The sequence below is a fragment of the Panthera tigris genome, chromosome C2 (genome assembly GCF_018350195.1).
Source record: "Panthera tigris isolate Pti1 chromosome C2, P.tigris_Pti1_mat1.1, whole genome shotgun sequence".
Classification (NCBI taxonomy): domain Eukaryota; kingdom Metazoa; phylum Chordata; class Mammalia; order Carnivora; family Felidae; genus Panthera; species Panthera tigris.
In genome coordinates, this window is record NC_056668.1 from 121,399,734 (window position 1) to 121,422,385 (window position 22,652).

The 22,652-nt window shown below is 34.0% G+C and overlaps 1 protein-coding gene across 1 annotated transcript in view; it reads right to left on the minus strand.

The window, feature by feature from the left end:
• The window catches only part of SLC25A36 (solute carrier family 25 member 36), a 37,546-nt gene that overhangs the window by 1,967 nt on the left and 12,927 nt on the right, over positions 1-22,652 (minus strand). The window contains exons 2-6 of the mRNA XM_042999070.1: positions 20,911-21,075; positions 16,944-17,021; positions 13,337-13,437; positions 5,549-5,615; positions 2,380-2,669 (exon numbers count right to left, since the gene is read on the minus strand). Of these exons, the coding sequence (XP_042855004.1) occupies positions 2,380-2,669; positions 5,549-5,615; positions 13,337-13,437; positions 16,944-17,021; positions 20,911-21,075 (701 nt within the window). The remainder of the gene's footprint in view (positions 1-2,379; positions 2,670-5,548; positions 5,616-13,336; positions 13,438-16,943; positions 17,022-20,910; positions 21,076-22,652) is intronic.

Genomic DNA, 22,652 nt, shown 5'->3' on the forward strand with positions numbered 1-22,652 from the left:
AAACTTCTAAGTCAGCTGGCTAAAATCACTAGTGGTAAGTGGTAATTATAACATAGGTTCCTGAATGGTAACAGAATAAAACAAAAGTATCAGTTGTATACTAATATAGACAAAGGGGAGAATAGATTTTGTAAGAAAAAGGTAAAGAGACAGGAAAAGGAATGTAGGTGGTATCAAGGACGAATACACAAAGATATAGTGACAGAAAAGATTTTAAGTGGACCCTACAATGAAAAAATAGAACAACTAATCTATTCACCACAACTAATCTATTTGGTCCACAAATGCCAACAAGAAATCTCATGTTCATGAGGCTGGATATGTTCAAAATACTAGCCAATCAGCTGAAAGGTTCCATCTGGGAAGCAACTAAGCAAAAATTGTAAAGTTTTAGAGCTCTAAGAAATCTAAAAGATTACGTATAAGTTAGTCCGTATTTCTTAGTTTTGAAAGATGAGGAATCAGGACTGCTGAGAGGTTTTAGTCAGTTGAGAGGCTGGGACAAGAATTCAGAGCTCTCTACTGAAGAGTCTGTTTTTCCAGCACACTACTCCTGATGGGCCTGAGGGAAATGGCCTGGAGACATTTTCACTGCAAATGTTAATATCTGAAATCTCGTGTCCTCTCTTAAAAATTAATGCCATTTACATATTCCACTCCAAAATATTGTTTATAAGTTACCTCTTCTTGTAGTGACGTCATCTCACTGGAAGGAACAAGGTGCTTACAATTCTAAAATTCTGTCTCTCACCTTAGCAGGCCATGGTTCTAGGCATCCCATAGGAGCCAGAACCTAAACAATGCTGATACTGTCCTCTTTTGACTTCTCTTAAAGAAAGAAGTTAGGAACTTCCCTCAGGAAACTGAGAGAACTTCACAGTGCAAATTGGTTAGACTTGGTTTTACTCGTAAATTACATCTTATGAGTAAAATTCTCATTTTACTCATAGCCCTGTTTCATTTGTCTTGATATAGCTTTAATTACAGGGCTTTAGCTTCACAAGGGTGAAGCTAAATGCTCATCAGTGTAACAAGAGTGAAGCATTTAGATTAAAATCCCAAAGCGGGGGTGCCAGGCTGGGTCAGTCAGTGGAGCATGCAATTCTTGATCTTGGGGTTGTGAGTTCGAGCCCCATACTAGATACAGAGATTACTTAAAAAATAACATCTTAAAAGGGCACCTGGGTGGCTCAGTCGGTTAAGCGTCCTACTTCAGCTCAGGTCATGATCTCATAGCTCATGCGTTCTGACAGCTCAGAGCCTAGAGCCTGCTTTGGATTCTGTGTCTCCCTCTCTCTCTCTCTGCCCCTCCCCTGCTCAAGCTTAAGCTCAATCTCTCTCTCTGTCAAAAATAAATGAACAAAAATAATACTGAAGCAAAACAAACCCCAAACAACAAAATCAAAGGCTACCTTTAAACAAAACAATAAAAGTTACAAAAAAACCCCCAAACCCTCAGCACATCGCAAGACGAATTCTTAAGTAATTTTGTCATCTATTAATAAAATACGCTAATACTGTAAAACTTCAGAGAGAAATAAATCATATATACTTATTTGCCAACATGAAATACTGTAAAATAGGCTGGCCTTTGGGATTACAGACCCGATTTCAAATTTGGGCTCCTCCACTAAAAAAGGTATGTGATCTGAGTAAGCTGTGTGACCTTGGACAACTCAATCTTAACATTTCTTGTTTCCCATTTGAAAATAAAGACAAATTCTGGGTATGTATTAGTATGCTTAGACTTCAACAGAGACGGTTAAGTACTTCACAGAAATTTTTTTGTAGATTAGCACTAATGTATATAAAGTATCTAGCATACCATAACCGTATCCATAGTTTTTTTTTTTAATTTAAAGAAACTTTCCCAAAAGCCACCTGGCTATAATCTGACAGACTCTGGGCTGAAATGTGACTATCCAAAGCCCATGCTAAATCACCACCATGCTACTATAATATATACTGACCTATTAAAACCGTTACTTACAGATTTAATCCCATTATGATGAACTCCTAAGAAACCATATATTGTTTTACTGGAATTCAATAAAATTATAAATGTGCTAATAAGTGGGCCATTGGCTGACATGGGAAAATTTCTAAATTAATAGAATTTTACTCCTATAGGGGCGCCTGGGTGGCTCAGTCGGTTAAGCGGCCGACTTCGGCTCAGGTCATGATCTCACGGTCCGTGAGTTCAAGCCCCGCATCGGGCTCTGTGCTGACAGCTCAGAGCCTGGAGCCTGTTTCGGATTCTGTGTCTCCCTCTCTCTGACCCTCCCCCGTTCATGCTCTGTCTCAAAAATAAATAAACATTAAAAAAAAAAAATGTTAAAAAAAAAGAATTTTACTCCTATAAACTCAAACATCTCTTACCATGTGGATATGCTATAGTTGTGGCACAAGTTTTTGAGGTGGCAGCAGCTAGCATCATTCCCACAAAATCTGATGCTTCTTTTACAGACTCTTCATCATTTTCCATTGTAGAAGCAATCTTATATTCCAGTAGTTTTTGCTTAATACTTTCATAAATAACAAAATGGATAACAGTCTCTGATATGCCAGCATATGAAGCAGACATGCCCCTATAAAATCCTTTAAGTCCATCTGTCTGATACACTTTACGAATACATTCAAAAGCGCCCATTCGTTTTTCCCCACGGTTCCTGAAAAGCAAAAAGGAAAAATCTTATTAATAAAGTAGTATAGGTTTTTAAATAAGGTAAATAAAGTATAGACGAAATCTGCCACTCCAGTACAGAATGATCCTCTGTAACTCATGAAGAAGTGAAACCAAAATTTTAAAACATTCATTTTAGATTTCCTATTCTTTTGCCTGAAGTTTGTCATATTAGATGGGTAACATGTAAATACTTTCTTTTACAAATGCAAAATACAGTATATTAAATCTTCAGTTTCATGTCCTCATTGAAGTTTGTATTGTAGGGATAAGCAATAAAATCCTTTAGTCCAAATACGCTGTGACTGCAGCTCAAGATAAAACAAACCGTCACATCACATTGAATCCAGTTCAAATGAGAAGATTTCTTCTGGACTTAATAACATAAAAGAGTGATTGAGACACCAGTGATGACAGTGTATCATAAAGCAAGTACAATTAATCTAGTATCTGTACGTCTGAGGGATTCTTCCAAACCCACTCAGTTCTTCCCTAAAAATGACTATGAGAATTAAAGTCAAATTTCCTATGATCCTTTTAAGGCAACAGCCAGTATCATGGTGAAAAGTGAATGAGGATCTCTATAGTTATCAAGTAGTTATTGAGTATTGTGCCCAATAAAACTTCCTTAGTGCTACTTAATGGCACAGCATTTACTCTTATACATATACAATTTTGAGTTTGTAAAAATATTACTTTATACTATGATTCTCCCAATAAAACCTTACCTATAAGAAATGGGTTTAAATGCTACCTACAGGGAAAAAAATAGAAAATTTACCTATTTATAAATTAATACAGCCTGTTTCAGACATAAAATAAAAACACAATTAAGATACCCACCTGATAACCTACAGATTCCTCCAGTTTTATGAACTAATTATTGTTTAGAGCTAATGACTATCCTCAACTAATGACACTGTATGAATACTTTCTCAGTTGAGTGATCCATACAACCAATTGTAATCAGTTTCTGCCATCAGAGACTTCTTCACAAGAAGTTAAAATGCTACAAGTCCAAAGGGTAATATACAAACACAGCTCTGTTCTTGATCTCAGTTATAAATGAGCATCCTCAAACCAGCCTTTCACTATTACCCCAAACCCACCCCATTCCCCACCACTCCCAAGCCTAAGAACTTGTGCTGTTGTGCGTTAAAATTAGAAGTGAAAAAAATAATAAGAGTTTTAAGCCATACTTTTCTCAGGACCCCCTACAGATCCACCTTATAACATCCTGCAGTATAGCCCTGGTAGCTTATAGTAGTATAATATGGACCGGCATCTCACATTTCTTTAACCTTTGGGTTGTTTTAGCTGCCACTACTTTTCAGATCTCTTAGCTTTAAGAAATAAACCTTGAGGGGCGCCTGGGTGGCTCAGTTGGTTAAGCGTCCGACTTCGGCTCAGGTCATGATCTCACAGTTTGTGGGTTCGAGCCCCGCATCGGGCTCTGTGCTGACAGCTCAGAGCCTGGAGCCTGTTTCGGATTCTGTGTCTCCCTCTCTCTCTGCCCCTCCCCCACTCGCACTCTGTCTCTGTCTCAAAAATAAATAAACATTAAAAAAAAAAAAAGAAATAAACTTTGAGTTTTGCTTCACCATTTAGGATTTCATTAAAAATTATTCAGATGAAACAAGAATTAGAGCTATTTCAAGTCTCCAAATAGCATACAGTTCAACATAAAATGTAAACAACAGATATTTAAGCAGGCATAATTATTAATGATTTCTCATATCAGTTTTATTTATAGTCTGAGATATAACACTACTTTCCCATGCCATAAAATGTAAAAAAGGTGGAAATCTGTTATAGTCTACTTCAGAAAGGCTGAAAGTTTCAAAAGTCTCATTATTATTGTTATAATACGCCAACAGGATCATCTTTCCATAAAAGTATTATTTTTCCCATCGTCCATACTAAAGGCCAACAGGAATTGAGATGGGAAGACTCTAAACTGCACTGCTTCTGGCCTTTGCTCAGTTCCCAGAACACACCAGAGGCCCTAACCTCAAGACCTATGAGGTTTGCACAGACCACTGCCTCTGCTTAAAAATGGGCTCAAAACAACATTCCCTAACTATTCCACTTAATGTTGGTCCCCAATGTCTCTTGGTATATCCCTAGAACATAGCAGTATCTGCTCAACATAGATCTATCAAATGAATGAATTGTGCTACCATAAAGTGGTCAGTGGTAACAGATCAAGTCTATGAATATATGAGAGCTAAATCCCATGCCAGGCCTCTCTGTACACAAGGCTACTAAATTTGAGCAATGCTCCTCAAAGATTCAGTCTAGACCAGCTGATCCTGTCGGTTAACTGTTGGGTGGTTGATTATAATCATTCATGTAGTGAAACTATCACTGCTTGGCCTAGATTAATATACATTCTTTTCCTTTTATTTAAAAACACAACACATAGGGGCACCTGGGTGGCTCAGTTAGTTGAGCTCCTGACTCTTGATTTCAGCTAGGTCAGGATCTCAGGGTCGTGAGATCAAACCCTGCGTTAGGCGTTGAGCCTGCTTAAGATTCTCTCTCTCCCTCTGCCTCTCTCCTGCTCTCAGGTGCACTCTCAAGAAATAAAATAATAAGGAAATAAGCAAGCAAATAAATAAATACATAAATAGAAACACATAATCTACATTCTTCCTTAGCAAGTGTCATATTGCCAACTATTATATATATCACTTTTGCTTCTGATGGCAGACCCAAGTTTCAAAAACCAAACAAAAAAGCAAATTCAGCAGCCAAAAAAGGGAAAAACATAGTTAGATACATGGCACTGAAATCTCACATATAAATTTATAGGAAAAAATTAGTTGAAACCAACTTTAATTTTGTTTTAATGAATTAACATACCTTGCATCGAGCTGTAACCGAGTCTTTACAAGCCAAATGGGGTTGGTCGCTGTGATTGCAGTAAAACCTAAACAAACATGTTTAAAATGAACTCTGGTAAAAATGAAGAACTATTAAGTTAAAGGTTTTAAATAGTATATAAATCTATATTAAAGAAAATGCATAATAAATATTTAAACTATTAAGTGATGTATACTTTACACTTTTATTTTACAAACCCATATAATCATGAACGTTTGTAGTTTATTTCCAATCTACATTCTCAAATTCTGACCGTAACTAAACAATTCTTTTAAGAGCAAATTCTGATTATACATAAATTCCTCTCCCACCATATTCAGAATATTCTCTGGGGCACCCATCTACACTCTAAGCTAAATTTAAAACCCCATGTTTACAGACAAATCTAATAGAAATTTGGTATATTCTAGGGCTTTTTAGCATGCAAGCTCTACAACAGCTACTTGACATCCTTAAATCACAATTCTCTATCTTAAAAGTGGATTCTACCTAAAGGCCAGCATTTACTATATATGATCTTAATGGGGCTGTATAACAGGACTGTTGTTTGCCCTTATGAATGCTTTATATAAACGTATGCTTACTAATACTGTTAAAATAATGGTATCACAGAAGTAAGGTTTCTGTTAGGGTTAATAGGAAAGATCTATTTTTCATCCACTTAAACACATACAAAAATTCAAAAGTTCGAAAAGTAACAAACTGAAACTTCCCTCTCACTTATAGACACTTAAGAGAGAAACTCAGAGTAGAAGGTAGTTCTAACTTACTTTAAAACTTAAGTACTATATATTATCAGTGCAGAGGGTGGTCACCTAAGATGGCTCATTCTAGTTAGTAAATTAACATTTCTGGAACAGAGTCTCTAGACTATTGCATATCTTTTACTTGCTATCTTCCTACTGTTACTGAAAAATAGCCCATGAAATGTCATCTTGAAAACGGGAATTTATGAAGATTGCTTCATCTTTATAAAACAGGGCTTTGATATATTGCTTGTGAACACTGAAGATCACTACAGAAACCTCACAGAACTACTTCTATCAAGCCAGATTTATTCAACTGGCCTTTAAATTCAGTGAAACTTACATGCAGAAATGTCTAAGGATCTTAACTGTTTTAATACTTTCTATCAACTAGCTTTTAGAAAGGTGGAATATAACCAGCACATTTAATGTGAGTAAAGTGAATTCAGAAAGAAAAATGCTGGGGTGCACTTAAAAATAATTTTGGTTTCTAAGTTAACATATACTGCAGAACCAATCATTATCCTTCCTTGGCTTTTGAAGTTACTATGGGTATATCTAAAATGCAAAATAATTTTACTAAATTGTACAAAGTAGTATTTAGTCTCATAGGTTCTTTTCCCTACCATAATGTGACAGTTAGCTAACTCAAACGTTATTCCCTTAATCCACTGTTTTAACACCGTAGAAATAGCCAGATGTCTCACAAAAAGATGCTTAAAATTGAATCTATTTATAAAACATGATAAATGGAATAGAAATTTGGTTTGATAACTTGCCCAATTTTCTAATAGTTCAATAGTCTCCATTTCTCTTTAGTGCTTTTAATACTGCATACATATGTATAAAACTAGTATGGAAACAATTTTCTATGTGCCAGTATTAAAATAATAAAAATTTAAAGTGTTGGACCAGCTGTCAGGAGCATTTTTAATAAATAAGAGTTTCTTTTCATATATAAATTCTTAGAAAAGGAGAAGAGAAGAAAAATATGACCCTGTTAGATCAGTTTAAATATTCTGGAAAGATTTTTCTTGCATGTTCCAGCTTAAAGGAGAATAAAGTTAAAAGAATTTTTTTTCTTTTCTTGACTCTCATTTTCTTAAGTGAAAAACTCAAACTAAATACATTCAAATTATATTTTAAGGTAAATGTGCACCTGATAGTATTCTGGCCATACCCCTAAATTGATGATTCTTTGTTTTTTAACTTAAATAGTTATTATTAGCTAAATATCTGTATAGCAATATTAGGGGGTTTATTAGTAAAAGCCCACAAAGCTGCACAAGGCAACAAAATATTCTGCATTATTCACAATAGCCTTTATTAATTATCCTGTGGAAATTAAGAAAAAATATTTGCTTTTCATTAAATTTTGAAAGCCTAAAACTGGGAATCCTTATGCCGAACTTTTACCTGTCTAGGTAAAAATCTCATTCAATCTATTATACTTTATTTGTAAATATGAGCAAAGTTTTTTTAATATTAGTTGTATTTTAAAAAATAAACTTAGTACCCAAACTTGATACTCTCCCAAGTCACAAAATTCCTCAATTAAAAGCTGAAAAAAATACCATATGTAAACTTTAAAATGTTGCATTTAATTATTACTAGAAATTAATTTTTAAATATCAGTGAATAAAATTTTAAATTATTCTGTACACACTAATGAACAATGATAGGGCGCAAACAACAGGTATTTCTCACTTAACTAAAATTCATTTCCAGATACAAACTGATCTATAGAACAGGACACATTAAAATTCAGGTAAGAGAGTGCTGCCATCTTATCCCTCTATAACTGCTACTATCAGTAACTTGTGCTTTAACTAGAGTTGTTCTGGCTCAAATCCCCCAATAAAAAGCCAGATCTTAATGAAGACACTAGCCTAAATGCTGGCGAACCATTAGACAGAATCTAGGCATAATGCACAGCTTTTTAGCTATTGGCCTTACCATAGTTAAAATTCTAGTCCTGGAATTTGATGCTATTACATTCTCTTAACCACACTTTATTAAACTAACTAGATATTAGGCTAATTCAATCTATAAAAACATAGTCTATTAATTCAAGAAATGAAAGAAGTGGGAAGAAACAAAAATCTGTCACCAACTTAGAATTATACATGGTAGGGCAATTTGACGTTCGCCAACAGCCAAAGCTAAACAGATCTTCCTACTTCTAAGACAAAGATACTGGGAATAATCCCTGAAGTTTAGATATTCACTGTAGCTTTTTATTTTGGCATTTAAATTTTGTGAAATTTTGGTAATATGCTAGTTCATATTAATATTCTGAGTACCTGTTAAACATTAAGAGGTATCTGAAGGATCTACTTGTAAGATAATAAGAATATTGCTCTAGTCAGTTAAAGCAAAGTGGCAATGGCCATACTGTTATAGTTAGTATGTATAGTAGTACAGTTAGAATGTTATTAGAAAAATGTTTAAAATTTTCAAAATGCAACTTTTAGAGTTCTGCTTCATCTAAGACTCCATTTGATAATGTAAACCAGATTAAGAGAAATCCTGCTTATAGGAAACTTGCTGAAAATGTCTATTTCATTAAGTGAGTGATACCTGTAGTATTGCATTTTCTGTACTTTTTATTTCATCAAGTTCTGTAAGAACAAAGCCCCCCTAACCTTCTAAGAAAAATACATTAAAATTATAAGAAAAAAAAACCCAATTAAAACTAAAACAGCTTAGATCCCACATATTCTTAACCTGCATTTATTGGAAAGTAATGTAGGTAGATTATTTTTGCAAGAAAGTAGAAAGCTAGTATCAACAGACAAGAGAATAGAGAGCACTGTATTAGACTTTTAAAATATGTTATGCTAAGCAAAGAGAACTATTATTTTTCCTGAAAGCTGTAGGATGGTATACCTTTACAACTATGTTTATCTTAAATACTGTCATCAAATTCTTTGGAGGTCAAGGCTATTATGGCCAAGCTGAAGACCCCAGGCTTTTATTACACGATGACTGAAAAATTACCCCATTCTTCCTTCTAGAAGGAATAGTATAAAGGGATCAGAATTAAAGTTTTATAAAATACTCAGAACGCACACACAAATTCAGGAAATAAAAGTTCTTCCCGCCTTCTATTAATTCCATAGCTATCATAAATTCCCAGGGTGTGTTTCTTAAAACTAGAGGCTGCAAGAGATGCTCAGATCAGTACTCACGAGGTTTAAGTTAGTCCATATTTCTACAGGAAGTGACCTGCGGATGGGGAGCATGAGATGACACGATCTCACTCTTTTCTCGGGAGAAATGTACAGTAAATGCCTAAAATAGACACAGGCTTTTCTGTATCATAACAACAAGCAGTGACCTCATCAGAAACATGTGTACAAAATGAATCCCATTGGAAGGATTTCAGAAATATTTACTGTGAGATCTAACTTTTTTGAAAATTTTAAGTTAAAAAACAAAAAGGAATATCAGAATGGGCCATAAATTTTTTTAAAAAAATGCACCGAGTACTGAAAATTCTGCCATCTGCAGCAGTTTCAGAGTCCAAATACTTACCTAAAAGATGAATTTTGCCTTAAAGAAAAAAAATGCTAACCTTGTCAATGGGGAATCTAAGAAAATATTTAGAAGGGATTATCATATCCCATTTTCTAATCATAGTTATCTACCATCAGAGGTGAAATCACAATTTTCTATACTTTAACCATCAGCTTACTTAGTAAATCCTTTTTGCTTAGTAAATCTTAAAAAAAAACCCAGAATATTCAAGTAACATTTTGTAATAATTTATAATTTTTTAAAATAAAATAAAGTATATGTTGCTAGAATAATACCTTTCACCTTTGCACTATGGCCAATAATATTGCACATCCATTTTTATGGAATATTTTGGATTATTTTATATTTAATTTCTTGTGTTCTACAAAACAAAAAACAGGAAGAATGTTTACATACAAACACACAAAACATCTGTCTAAATATCCATTTGGCTGAATAAACTGCCATGGAAAAATATTAAAAAATATATTTTATATAGGCAAGACAAAATTTCTTTGTAATGAGTAAAACTTAATCTTTAATAATAAACTAAGTCAGATAGAAAGATTTATTTTGAAAAATAACAGTGAATGCTAAATAAAAGCAAATAAGACCCATAAGGTAGGCTATAAATGACAAATGATTACATTATTGGTATTTTAAAAATATAGTGATAATGTTTGAATATCGAATCCAATAAAAATCAGAATTCTTTTCATTTAAATCTGTAATGTTGTATAGAAAAGCATATACATTCCAGATAAAAACTTTTGAAAATTAGGAATCACTATAAAGAAACAATACTATTTTTTGTATGCATACTTGTGTCTAGGGATATTCATAGAGATAAGCAAGTTCATTTAAACAAAAACATACAAATAACCTCAACGAAATAAATACTCTCAGTCTGATAAAGGTTACATGTAGGGAAGGGGGAAAAAAACAGGTAAAACATAAAGACTCAACAATACTTAATTTGATTAAATAGCCTTCCAATTGGAAATAATTTTTTAATTTATACCTCCAGATTTAGGTTTATAAATTCCTATAGTCTTCTCTTGAAACACTAAAACCAGAATAAGATCCACCTTAAATTAACTGTCATTTTGAGAAAAAAGTTTTACTATCTGAACACTTGAGTTCAAGAGGATAAAATACAAAATCAACAGGCTATCTGGAATAAAAATTACATACAAGGTCTACTAGTAAATCCTTAATGTTTTGTTTGATGTGGCAAAATCTTGCAGGCAATATCATTACAGTCTATTTTAGTGCACTTTTTGATACTAACATGACAAGGTTAGCATTTTTTTTAATAGCCAGTTAAAAAACAATTTTTCACATGACTGCCTCTAAGCACTTTGTACCCCCAATTCATATTTAGAAGACTTCTAAAAGTAATGCTGAGGAAAAACCAGAGCAATCTGGTCTAGATTATTTCAAGAATGAAGGGGGCAAAAGGCTCCCTTAATGAGTCTGCACAGGGACCATTCAGTTTCACCAACCATGTAGTTATGTATAAAAACTGCGAAGCTAAGTGTTAATGCTCATGAATAGTGCGAGGAAGCTCTGAAAGCACAATTCTCAGAAAAATGTAACTGCAAACAAATGGAAGAAGTATTTGCAAATTACACAATAAGTATATAGTGTAATAATCTCTGAACAATAGGACCATCAATTTACAAAAACTCAAGGAATTCAAGTTGGAAAATCATATCAACGTATAGATATAAAACTATGAGTTGACATTTGTACACATTTGAGAAAAAAGTACAAAATGACAATTCCACTGAAATTCTTTGCAACATGATACAAAAATAGTAATAAATTCTGATGAGCTATCCTAATGAAAAAAAGATGTTCCATTGGGAATCAAGATATTCTGAAACCCTAAATTTGCACCACTGAATATGTAACAACTATCCTCAAATAAAAATGACCACTCATCTACTTTCTTGACTTCAGGTCTTCCAAAACAAAACAAAAAAAAGAAAGATTAACATTTCTTTAATAATTTTCTGGGTTTAAAAAACAAAAACATGAACACTGGTAATCCAGAAATACATTCTTAAAGATCCTAATACAGTGGTTATATAATTTGAAATTAGCCACTAACTTTTACCTTATACCACTCAAATTTGTAGAGGGAAAATCATTTCTATTCATATTCAACATCTATAAAAAAGTACATTAAAAAAAATTCTGGTTGTAACTAGATGATCTCTATGGTATTAAAGAACTAATTCTCAAAATCCAAATCTTTGTAGCGCAATCTACATCCCTAGGATAAGGTAAGAGAGGTTCATACAAACTGTGTAACTTGCCCAAGATCTCTCCTCATGGGTAAATAAGAGTAGTTTACTCCTTGACCTCTAAGGTTTTTCCTTCCAGCTTTAAAACTTCAACAAGTCAGTCAACAATTACAGAGTATAAAAAGACTTGAGAATAATTGTAAAGTATATGGTAGATTATTATGGCTATTGACCTTTCAGAAATTAGTTATTTCCAACTTACACTTAGTTTGTTAAAGTATGTGGTTCAAATTGATCCAATTTATTTCTAAACAGAAAATGGTTAACAGTTTAAAGCATTCATTAAACACGTAATTGACACTCCATTTACTGCTCAACAGTTGATGAAAGTAGTCATAATCTGCTTAATAAAGTCATAGCATAATTTGGAAACATGAGGTATGGTTAAATACGCAATGAATCTCAGAAAACTGCAGAGAATGAACCAAACAAAGGTCGTGGCTTTGTCTAACACGCATTGCAACAAATGATTCCAAAACCAGACTAGTCAAATCAATCTCCTAGTTTATCTTTAAGGCAGTGCAGAGGCCCAGAACTAGCTGCTTTGATTCAGAATCATATATACCCAATAATGATGATAGAAGAGTCCCTGGAAAACATTTCTACAGCAAGCATGTACACATAGCCGTTGCCTAAATTTCAAGTGCTATCTAGTGTGATTTATATGGAATGCTAAACATATATTTCAAAATACATAAATTAGTGACTCTTAGTTATCAATAATACATCACAAAAACTTCAGCATTTGAGCACAGGACAAAATGAATACTTTACCAAGAACTGCCGGCACATTTCAGACAGAAGCCAAAACATGCAGCAAAAAGGGAAAAGGCACTAACAGAAATTGAGGAGAGAAGAGTAAATTACAGCTCCATAACTTATTTATATGTAATTATGGTTGGATTCTTTAAACTGTTAAAAATGATCACTAAATATACAGTGGACTACACAAGACAATGTAAATATTATATTACCTGTATGCTATCACAAACCTAATTACAAAAATGCCAACTGGTATCAGATTTTACGTATACCTCCTGATGAAATTTACTATATACTAATAAATTTAAGAATTATGCTTGTAGATGCTAATCAATAAAGAGAACATTGTCTTAAAAGTACAAATGTACAATGTAAATTCATCGTAATTCAGTATTAAGTCTTTGCCTTTTAATATTAGATATTCATACCTGCCATTGCAGCAGAAATCATGTGTACCTGGGTAGAATCCGGATCAAATATATCATTCAACTTTTCCTTGCAGTTTGAATAAGCAGCAAAGTATATTGCTCTAAAATAAAGATTTAAATTTTATCAACAAGCATGTTGCTTAAATTCATAAGATTTAAATGACAAGTAAATTAATCTTTATAATTTTAGAGAAATCTAAAAACAAAGTCTTAGCCAAGTCTCACATAACCTCAGGTTAATTTCTATATTATTTCTATAATTTCTGTATTTTTTCCGTGAAGATCCTGAAGTACTTCTTACAATGACTCATTAAGAAAAAGACAAACTTCTGGGGCGCCTGGTGGCTCAGTTGGTTAAGTGTCCAACTCTTGGTTTTGGCTCAGGTCATGATCTCAGTCCATGGGTTCGAGCCCCACATCAGGCTCCATACCAGTGGAACAGAGCCTGCTTGGGATTCTCTCTGTCCCTCCCCCACTTGCATGCTCTCTCTCTCTCAAAATAACATTAAAAAAAAAAAAGAAAGAAAGAAAAAGACAAACTTTGATGTAAAGTTAATCAAATGCAAAGCATCCTCTAACAAAAAGACACTCACTACCCCAGCCCCAATACTTTCACAGCAACTGAAATAAAAAGTATTTGTAGAAGATTTTGATATTGGGAAAACACGTAAGGCTAGAAGGCTTATGTAATGGTAAAGCTTAATTAAACACACTTGAGTTAAGTAAATATGGCATGAGCACTTAAAAAAATATTAAGTATGTAATTAATATAATTAGTTTATATTAATATAAACTATTAAGATACAATATATCATATATATATATATAACATTTTTTTAAGTGAGGAGAGGGTTGTAGAACTGACCCAATTAATCAAAATATATTAAACAAATTTGAGATACTGTGGTATATTCTAATCTACATTATACACAGAGTAGTTCACAGTATCCTTAAATAGACACAATTCCAAAGAAATCAGCCCTATCATGTCATATTTTTTAATGTTTGTAAACATTTCATTAAATCTGTAAATATTTCCCATTAACTTATTGACTGTGACTCTATGCATCTCAACTACTTCCTCATTGTTTTGTTTTCCAGGCTCTAAATTACCTGCTTGCTGCATCAAATATCCTATTACTTCCCAACAATCCTGATTATCTGTCTAATAAGGAACATAATATGCAAACAAGTACAAGAGCCAGAGTCTTTTTTAATGTGCTGAAGAAAAATGGAAATTAATATAATTTAAAATGAAACATGCTGAGGTGCCTGGGTGGCTCCATCAGTTGAGCGTCTGACTCATGATTTTAGCTCAGGTCATGATCCCAGGGTCATGGGATCAAGCCAGTCTAAGATGCCCTCTCTCCCTGTCTCCCCCACTCGTGTTCTCTCTCTCAAAAACAAAACAAAAACATTCTACTTTATGAGTAAGAAAAAAAATACATTTAATGATGATGAATTATGAAGAGGTATATACAATGCATTCCTAGAAATGAATAAGACAAAAGAAAAAAGACCTCTTAATGAGAAGACAGGCAAAGAATATATACAGGTAATTCATGGAAGTGATATACAAATGGCAAATAATTATAAGAATGATGGTGTGACTATACCAAAAATTGAACAAATGTGTATCAAAACAGTGAAAATCACGTTTGGTCTCTTTAGCAAGTATTAAAAGACATGAATAGTTGCCAACATGAGTAGTATATGGATAATGAGCAACTAATTCACTACTTGAGAATAAAAATATGAGATACCTTTTTAGAAGGCAGTTGAACAATATTAATTTACAATAGGCCTATGTTCTTTTATATAGAAATTTTAACTTTTAAGTAAATATCATAAAGAAATACACTTGCTTAGATAATCAAAGATAAAAGTACAACTATGCTGACAAAACCACTGTTTAACAGAAAAAAATGTGGAAATCTGATAAATCTAAAAGTTTTATCAGTAAGGGAATACTTATTAATGACAGAATAGCCATACTATGCAATTAAAAAAAAAAAACCTACATGATTTCCAATGGAAAAAGCTTCAAGGCAAATTTCATGAACTACTTTTAATATGATTAAATTAATATAGATGAACACAGAGGAAGGGAAAGAAAAATAAGACAAAAACAGAGAGGGAGGCAAACCATAAGAGACTTTTTAAAAAAAAAAAAATTTTTTTTTAACTTTATTTATTTTTGAGACAGAGCATGAATGGGGGAGGGTCAGAGAGAGGGAGACACAGAATCTGAAACAGGCTCCAGGCTCTGAGCTGTCAGCACAGAGCCCGACGCGGGGCTCGAACTCACAGACCGCGAGATGAGGACCTGAGCCGAAGTCGGCCGCTTAACCGACTGAACCACCCAGGCGCCCCCATAAGAGACTCTTAAATGCAGAACAAACTGAGGGTTGCCGGAGGGGAGGTGGGTGGGGGAGATGGGCTAGACTCGTGATAAGCATTAAGGAGGGCACTTGGGGCACTGGGGTGGCTCAACTGGTTCAGCGTCCGACTCTGGCTCAGGTCATGATCTCACAGCTCGTGAGTTGTAGCCCCATGTCAGGCTCTGTGCTGACAGCTCGGAGCCTAGAGCCTGCTTTGGATTCTGTGTCTCCCTCTCTCTCTGCCCCTAACCCACTCACATTCTGTCTCTGTCTCTCTCAAAAATAAATAAACATTAAAAAAAAAAAAAAAAATTAAAAAAAAAAAAAAAAAAGGAGGGCACTTGTTGGGATGAGTACCGGGTATTGTACCTAAGTGATGAATCACTGGGTTCTACTCCTGAAACCAATACTATACTGTATGTTAACCAACTTGAATTTAAATAAGTAAATTTATAAAAGAAAAAAATTAATGTAAATGGTGATAAGTATACATACTATATATTTTACATACACGATATGCCAGAAAAATGAACAGAAGACTATACACCAAACTGTTTTAGCAATAGTTATTGTAAAGAGAAGAGTAAGTATCTGCAGGAAGGCATACAGCACAAGAGGTGATATGTTTAAGATGGAATGTCAAGCTTTATGCTATACATTTTTTTAAATTTCTACAGTAAGGGTAATATTTTTAGTATAGTTTTTTAAGAGAGAAAAGAGCCCATAAAAACCTGAAACCCAATAAATAATAAGACATGGACTTAGTACATGGGATACAGAGAGCTAGATTTGCATTTTCATTCTGAATGTGAACTCTACAGTATTCTATCATGGAAGAAGAAAGTCTAAGACAAAAGGACCGCAGAGAAAAATGACTAATGTATTATGGCCTTTTTGGTTTCTTTAACAGGCAATGAAACAATTCTACCTGTTTAGCTTGTCCTAGAATCCAAAAAATACGGTTAGTTCTAGAGTTCTAGGTATTCTTCTCACTGCTGGTTCCTTTAGTTTGGTTTTTGCCTTTTGAAACTTGGTACAAAAACTGCTTCCCAATGACCTCCACATGGTGCAAACTGCCCATCTTTTTGGATGGTTACAGATGTCTGTTCTTTACACCCTAGTGCTTTATCCTTACCACCTTGACTTCTCTTCAGCATCTTCTGTCATTAAGCTTGAAACAAGAAAGACTGCCACAATTTTGCTTAACTTAAAAAAATTATTTTTACCTGGAAGGGGCCACCCCCACTAAATTGGGGCCTAATCCTCTGAACAAGGAACGAGGCCCCTCTTTTTCCAAGATCACCCTGAAAGAGAAAAATGTTATTTAGAAAGGAAATGTCTTTCAAAGTCTAGTACTTTATCTGTATAGCAAACTTAGACTTTTAAACCCATATGTTTCTACTATGATGTTGTGCTTTTCTGGTCAGTTTTTCTTACTTGTGAACATCTGTTTTTCCTGACACAGCACAGACTGATAAATGATAGTAAAAAGAACTCCAATCAGATTCTTTCCTAAAACTTTTAAAGACTACAGTATAATTTCTACATTTATTTTCATATGATCATGCTACTATGATCTTCGATATCCTCCATTTTACCATCTTTACCAGCAAATTCAATTCCCAATGAGAAATGCAGCTCCCCATCTAGTATTTGGGGTCCTTTCTTGGTATCAGACAATTCTCTCAGTACTGCTACATTATCTCATACAACCATTCCTGTGAAATGCTGTCAAAATTTGTCACCCTAACCTCCTTTAGGGTACTAAAATGGTTAGCCTGTTACCACTTCTCTCTCTATTCATTTAACATTTACTATATTGAATACTTACTGTATAAAAACTGAGCAGAGTAAGTAGATAGAAAGAAGGTAAGGCACCTGCCACTGAGAAATTTGATAACCAGTTGTGGAAAAAAGAATTATACTGAAACCATTCAACAGACTATATTAATAAGCAAATGCTATACAAGCTAGATTAATATGCCCAGCAGGGAAAGGAAGAGGAAGGCTTTCTGAGGGTGAGGTATTAAGTTTTGAAAGTGAGAAGAAACAAAGAGAATAGCTATTTTAACTTATTTTAACTTAGAGTTAATAGGCTAGGGCAGTGGTTCTCAACCACCTATACACAGAAGAATAATTGCTTAAAAGGCAGTTGAGCATAATGGTTCAATAAGGGCCTGAATTATGGGGCCAGACTTCTTAATATGAAGCCCAGTTTTGGTAAATGACCAGTTATAAGAACATAAAGTAATGTCTTTTATCTTTATTTACAGCAGCAGTAAACAGAGAAAAACAGTACTCTTTTTTTTGGGTTACTGTGAGGAATAAGTAAATTAATATATAAAGTGCTTAAAAGAGCACCTGGCTCCCAGTAAGCACTTGATAAATCTTAATATTGATTACTGATGGAGTGTTTTTTAAAATGCCAATTTCGGGGCGCCTGGGTGGCTTGGTCGGTTGAGTGTCCGACTTCGGCTCAGGTCATGATCTCATGGTCCGTGGGTTCGAGCCCCGCATCGGGCTCTGTGCTGACAGCTCAGAGCCTGGATCCTGTTTCGGATTCTGTGTCTCCCTCTCTCTCTGCTCCTCCCCTGTTCATGCTCTGTCTCTCTATGTCTCAAAAATAAATAAACGTTGGGGCGCCTGGGTGGCGCAGTCGGTTAAGCGTCCGACTTCAGCCAGGTCACGATCTCGCGGTCCGTGAGTTCGAGCCCCGCATCAGGCTCTGGGCTGATGGCTCGGAGCCTGGAGCTTGTTTCCGATTCTGTGTCTCCCTCTCTCTCTGCCCCTCCCCCGTTCATGCTCTGTCTCTCTCTGTCCCAAAAAAAAAAAAAAAAAAAAAAAAGTTGAAAAAAAAAAAAAAATAAATAAACGTTAAAAAAAAATTTTTGAAAAAAAAATAAAATGCCAATTTCAGCATGGGTGTTATACATAAGTGCTGAATCACTAAACTTTATTCCTGAAATCATTATTACACAATATGTTAACTAACTTGAAATTAAAAAAAAAAAAACAAACTAAAAAAACCACCCACAAAACCCCCCAAAACACACAAATTGCTCTGATCTCACCCTCCAAGTATTCTGATTCAATAGGACAATGCTCAGTAATTTGCATTTTACCATGCCTTCAGACGACTGACACAGGTGATACGGAACCCCTTTTGATAAAACTAGATTAGACAGAAGCAGAGTTAAAAATAACAAATTATAGAGCACATTTTAAAGATTAAATGCTTGTTAGCCCTTTCTGTATCATAAATCCCCTTGAGAAATTAAGGAAGGTAGTAAATGTTCTTTTAAAAAAAATACACATTTGCTAACACTCACAATTTTGCAAACAATTTCATGTAATTTACTGAGCTCTTGAAGTTCATCCATGAGCTACCTAGGAAACTAAGGGAGCCCAGCAGGGGATCCCTAAAGTTGCTGGTTAAGAAGCAATGAAACACTTCACTCATTAGGATGGTTTTAATAAAAAAAGACAGTAAAACAATGCAGAAATTGAAAATCTCACTCACTGGTGGTGGGAATGTAAAATGATACAGCCACTCTGGAAAACTGTGTGACAGTTCCTCAAAATGTGAAACATAAAGTCATCATATGACCCACCAATTCCACTCCTAGTATATCCCCCCAAAATAAAAATGTGTATGTCTATAATAGCTCTATTCATAATACCCCCAAAGTGGATACAACCTAATGTCTATCAACTAATGAGTAGATAAAGCAAATGTATAGTGACAGAAAGTAGGTTAGGAGTTGCCTAGGGATAGAGGATAAGGGGAGAGAAGAGAGGGAAAATGAGAAGTGACTGCTAACAAGATAAGGCTTTCTTTTGGTGATGAATGATGAAAACGTTCCAAATTTAGAAGGTGATGATAGTTGCACAACTCTGTCAATATATTAAAAATGAATTTTACACTTTACATGGGTGAATTTTATGGTATGTGAATTATTCCTCAAATAAAGATGTTAGGGAAAAAAAAGCAGCCATGAATCAGACTGACTGGGACAGAGCCTGAACAGGGAAACAATGGGAATGAGAGTGAAGAGATGTTAAGGCAGAGAATGCAGACTTGGAAGTCACCTCAACACTGAGGATAGGTGAAACATGTTAAATTAGCTCTTATAAGAGGGCCTGAAAAACAGAAATTAAAATGAAGCAGAGAGGGATTCCTAATGCTGAGGAAAATCAGAGAAAGCAAAACCACTGAAAAAGACAAAAAATACAGTACTGTTACGAAAGTCAAAGGAAGAAGTTTAGGAGAGATAACCAATGGTAATAAAGGCAAAATCATGATATTTAAATAACCTATTATTAGTAGATAAAATATTCTATTTTTAATCAAGATATTACTAATCAGGATTGATAATACTATTACTCATCAGATATTTGTAACTTTCATTAATTGGTAGCAATTTTATTCTACCTATCCACGTACTTAGAGAAATTTAAAAAGAAAAGACTGATGAAATCTTTTGGTAACCACGGTAAACACACAGTATGAGTTTATTTGCTACCACAAAATAAACACTACTGAACTAAGCTCAAACAGATCATGTCCCAAGTGACCTGATAAGGCAGATACGAGTTACATACCTAAGTCTGAACACGTAAAACCTAATTTCAGTAGTTTTGAAATTTCAAATCTAATTTGCAACATAATGAAGTATGGTAAAATGTAAAAACAAATCTTTTTCAAACCACCAAAAAATTTCAAGCAAACAGTGAATGGTCTGTTAAAATCAGTAGAATTCTGCTTTAAATCTCAGTTATGTTTAGGTTATATAAAAATCACAGACTGCCATTAATTGGATGTACTTACTTGTGTCAGTATGTCAGTACTTGGAAAATTAAAAGCACATACACAAAGAGTTAGCATTTAACACTATCACATTTCAAAGATAAATAAATAATCCAAAATAGAATACCTATAATAGCTTTAGAAAATAAATCCAGGATAAATGTAGAAAAATATTCCAAATACACATAATGTGGAAATAATATTACATCTTATATTATCCAACTAACTATTCTTCTCCATTAGGGATGATCATTTCTGATGAATATAATTGAGTAACTCTGTTATTAACCTTTTTAAATGTGGCAGAATATAAATGAACAAAACACACAGGCATCACTAAGGTAAACAGACTAAAAAAAACAGATTCACGAATACTGTGCTCTCACTTTAGGCAATGGAGAGGTCCAGGAGACACTACTCGGTTGACACTGGCTCCAGCCATGGTGTTCAACTGAACTTCAGAGATGTAAAGCGTCACAGAAGATGATTGCAGCCGTGTTTTTACAACTTCCAGTGGACATGTCAGAATAGCTCCTACTGTACCACCACATCTGGGAAAAAATGAAAAGAACAAATCTACTTAGTATACACATTTAGACTGTAAAATGAGTGGGCAACTGGGGGCTTCATCAAGGCACTAAAATGTACAATTTTTTATTTTAGAAGATTAAACTATTTTAATGCTTCATTTATTTGACTGCATATAAACACCATTAGTAGCTAAAAAGAACTGAGTTAGGGGCACTTGGGTGGCTCAGTCAGGTAAGTGTCCGACTCCTGATTTTGGCTCAGGTCATGACCTTATGGTTCCTAAGTTCAAGCCTCTCATGGATAGAACCCCACATGGGGCTCTGCACTGACAGTGCGTAGCCTGCTTGGGATTCTTTCTCCATCCCTCTGCCCTTGTCCTACTCATGCGCATGTGCGTGCTCTCTCTCAAAAATAAACTTAAAAAAAAAAAAAAAAAAAGAAAAAGAACTGAACTTAATATTTACCTAGCAAAAACAATTAAAGAAGACTCCCAATGGTGGATATTGTTACTAAAATTTACTGGTAAGTCACATCATAGTTTGAAATACTTTTCTAAGGGTTTCTTTGGTGCTCCTTGCCCAAATATTACTCGTGGCTCTGTTGAAACCTAGATCACTATTTGAGTATTATCTTCTCTCTCAAACTCCTATCCTATCTTTCAAAACTTCGGAGAAATTGTCTTCTGAGCAATAAAAATTAACCATTGATGGTTAATCATACATTTCCTATTTTAAATATTCAAATATTCAGAAGTGTCTTATCTACAAAAAAAATTACATGTGAATCTCAAAATCAGTAATATCAGGCCCACATGTAGAAATCTGTACCAGGTAGGCAGGCTTACCTATAAGAATCTAATTTAAACATAAAAACTGGATAAATAATAAAGCTCTTAACAAATGACATCATTTAAACTTTTTAAAGGAATTTGAGATAGGCTGAATAATTATTCTTTTTAAATGGAAGAGTGGGACATAATTAAAGCATTAATAAGTACTTAGTGAAACCCTGAGAATTGCTTTTAACCAGATGAAAATCACTCAGGAGAGCTCTTACCACAGTCAAAGAGAAAAGCAGATCAAATCAGAGGTAACCTGGACCTCCAAAATGGGCATTAAAGGAAGAAAAAGAAAAGCAGCCCACCACAGAAATACACTAAACAATTCTACCTCTAGAATTAAATATATATATGTATCTCTATATATATTTATTTTCATATATATATTTTTTTCATGGTGATTTTAATTCACATTTCCCTGATAAATGACTCTGAAAAGCCTTTGTATGTTTATTTACATCCATATATATATATATATATATATACACACACACACTCACACATACATATATATAACACATAATAAAAAACAGAGGCATGGCAATAATATCACTACAAATAAAATTTAAGAAAATATGGTATTTTATATTGATGTAATAGTACATGCCATCAAGGAAATAAAACCAGAACAAATTTTATGAGCTAAAAGTGAAAAATATAACAACTTAAAAATTTGAGAACATCCATATGTAAAATAAAACTGGACTCTTATCTCATACTATATTTAAAAAATTAACTCAGAATGAATCATAGACCTAG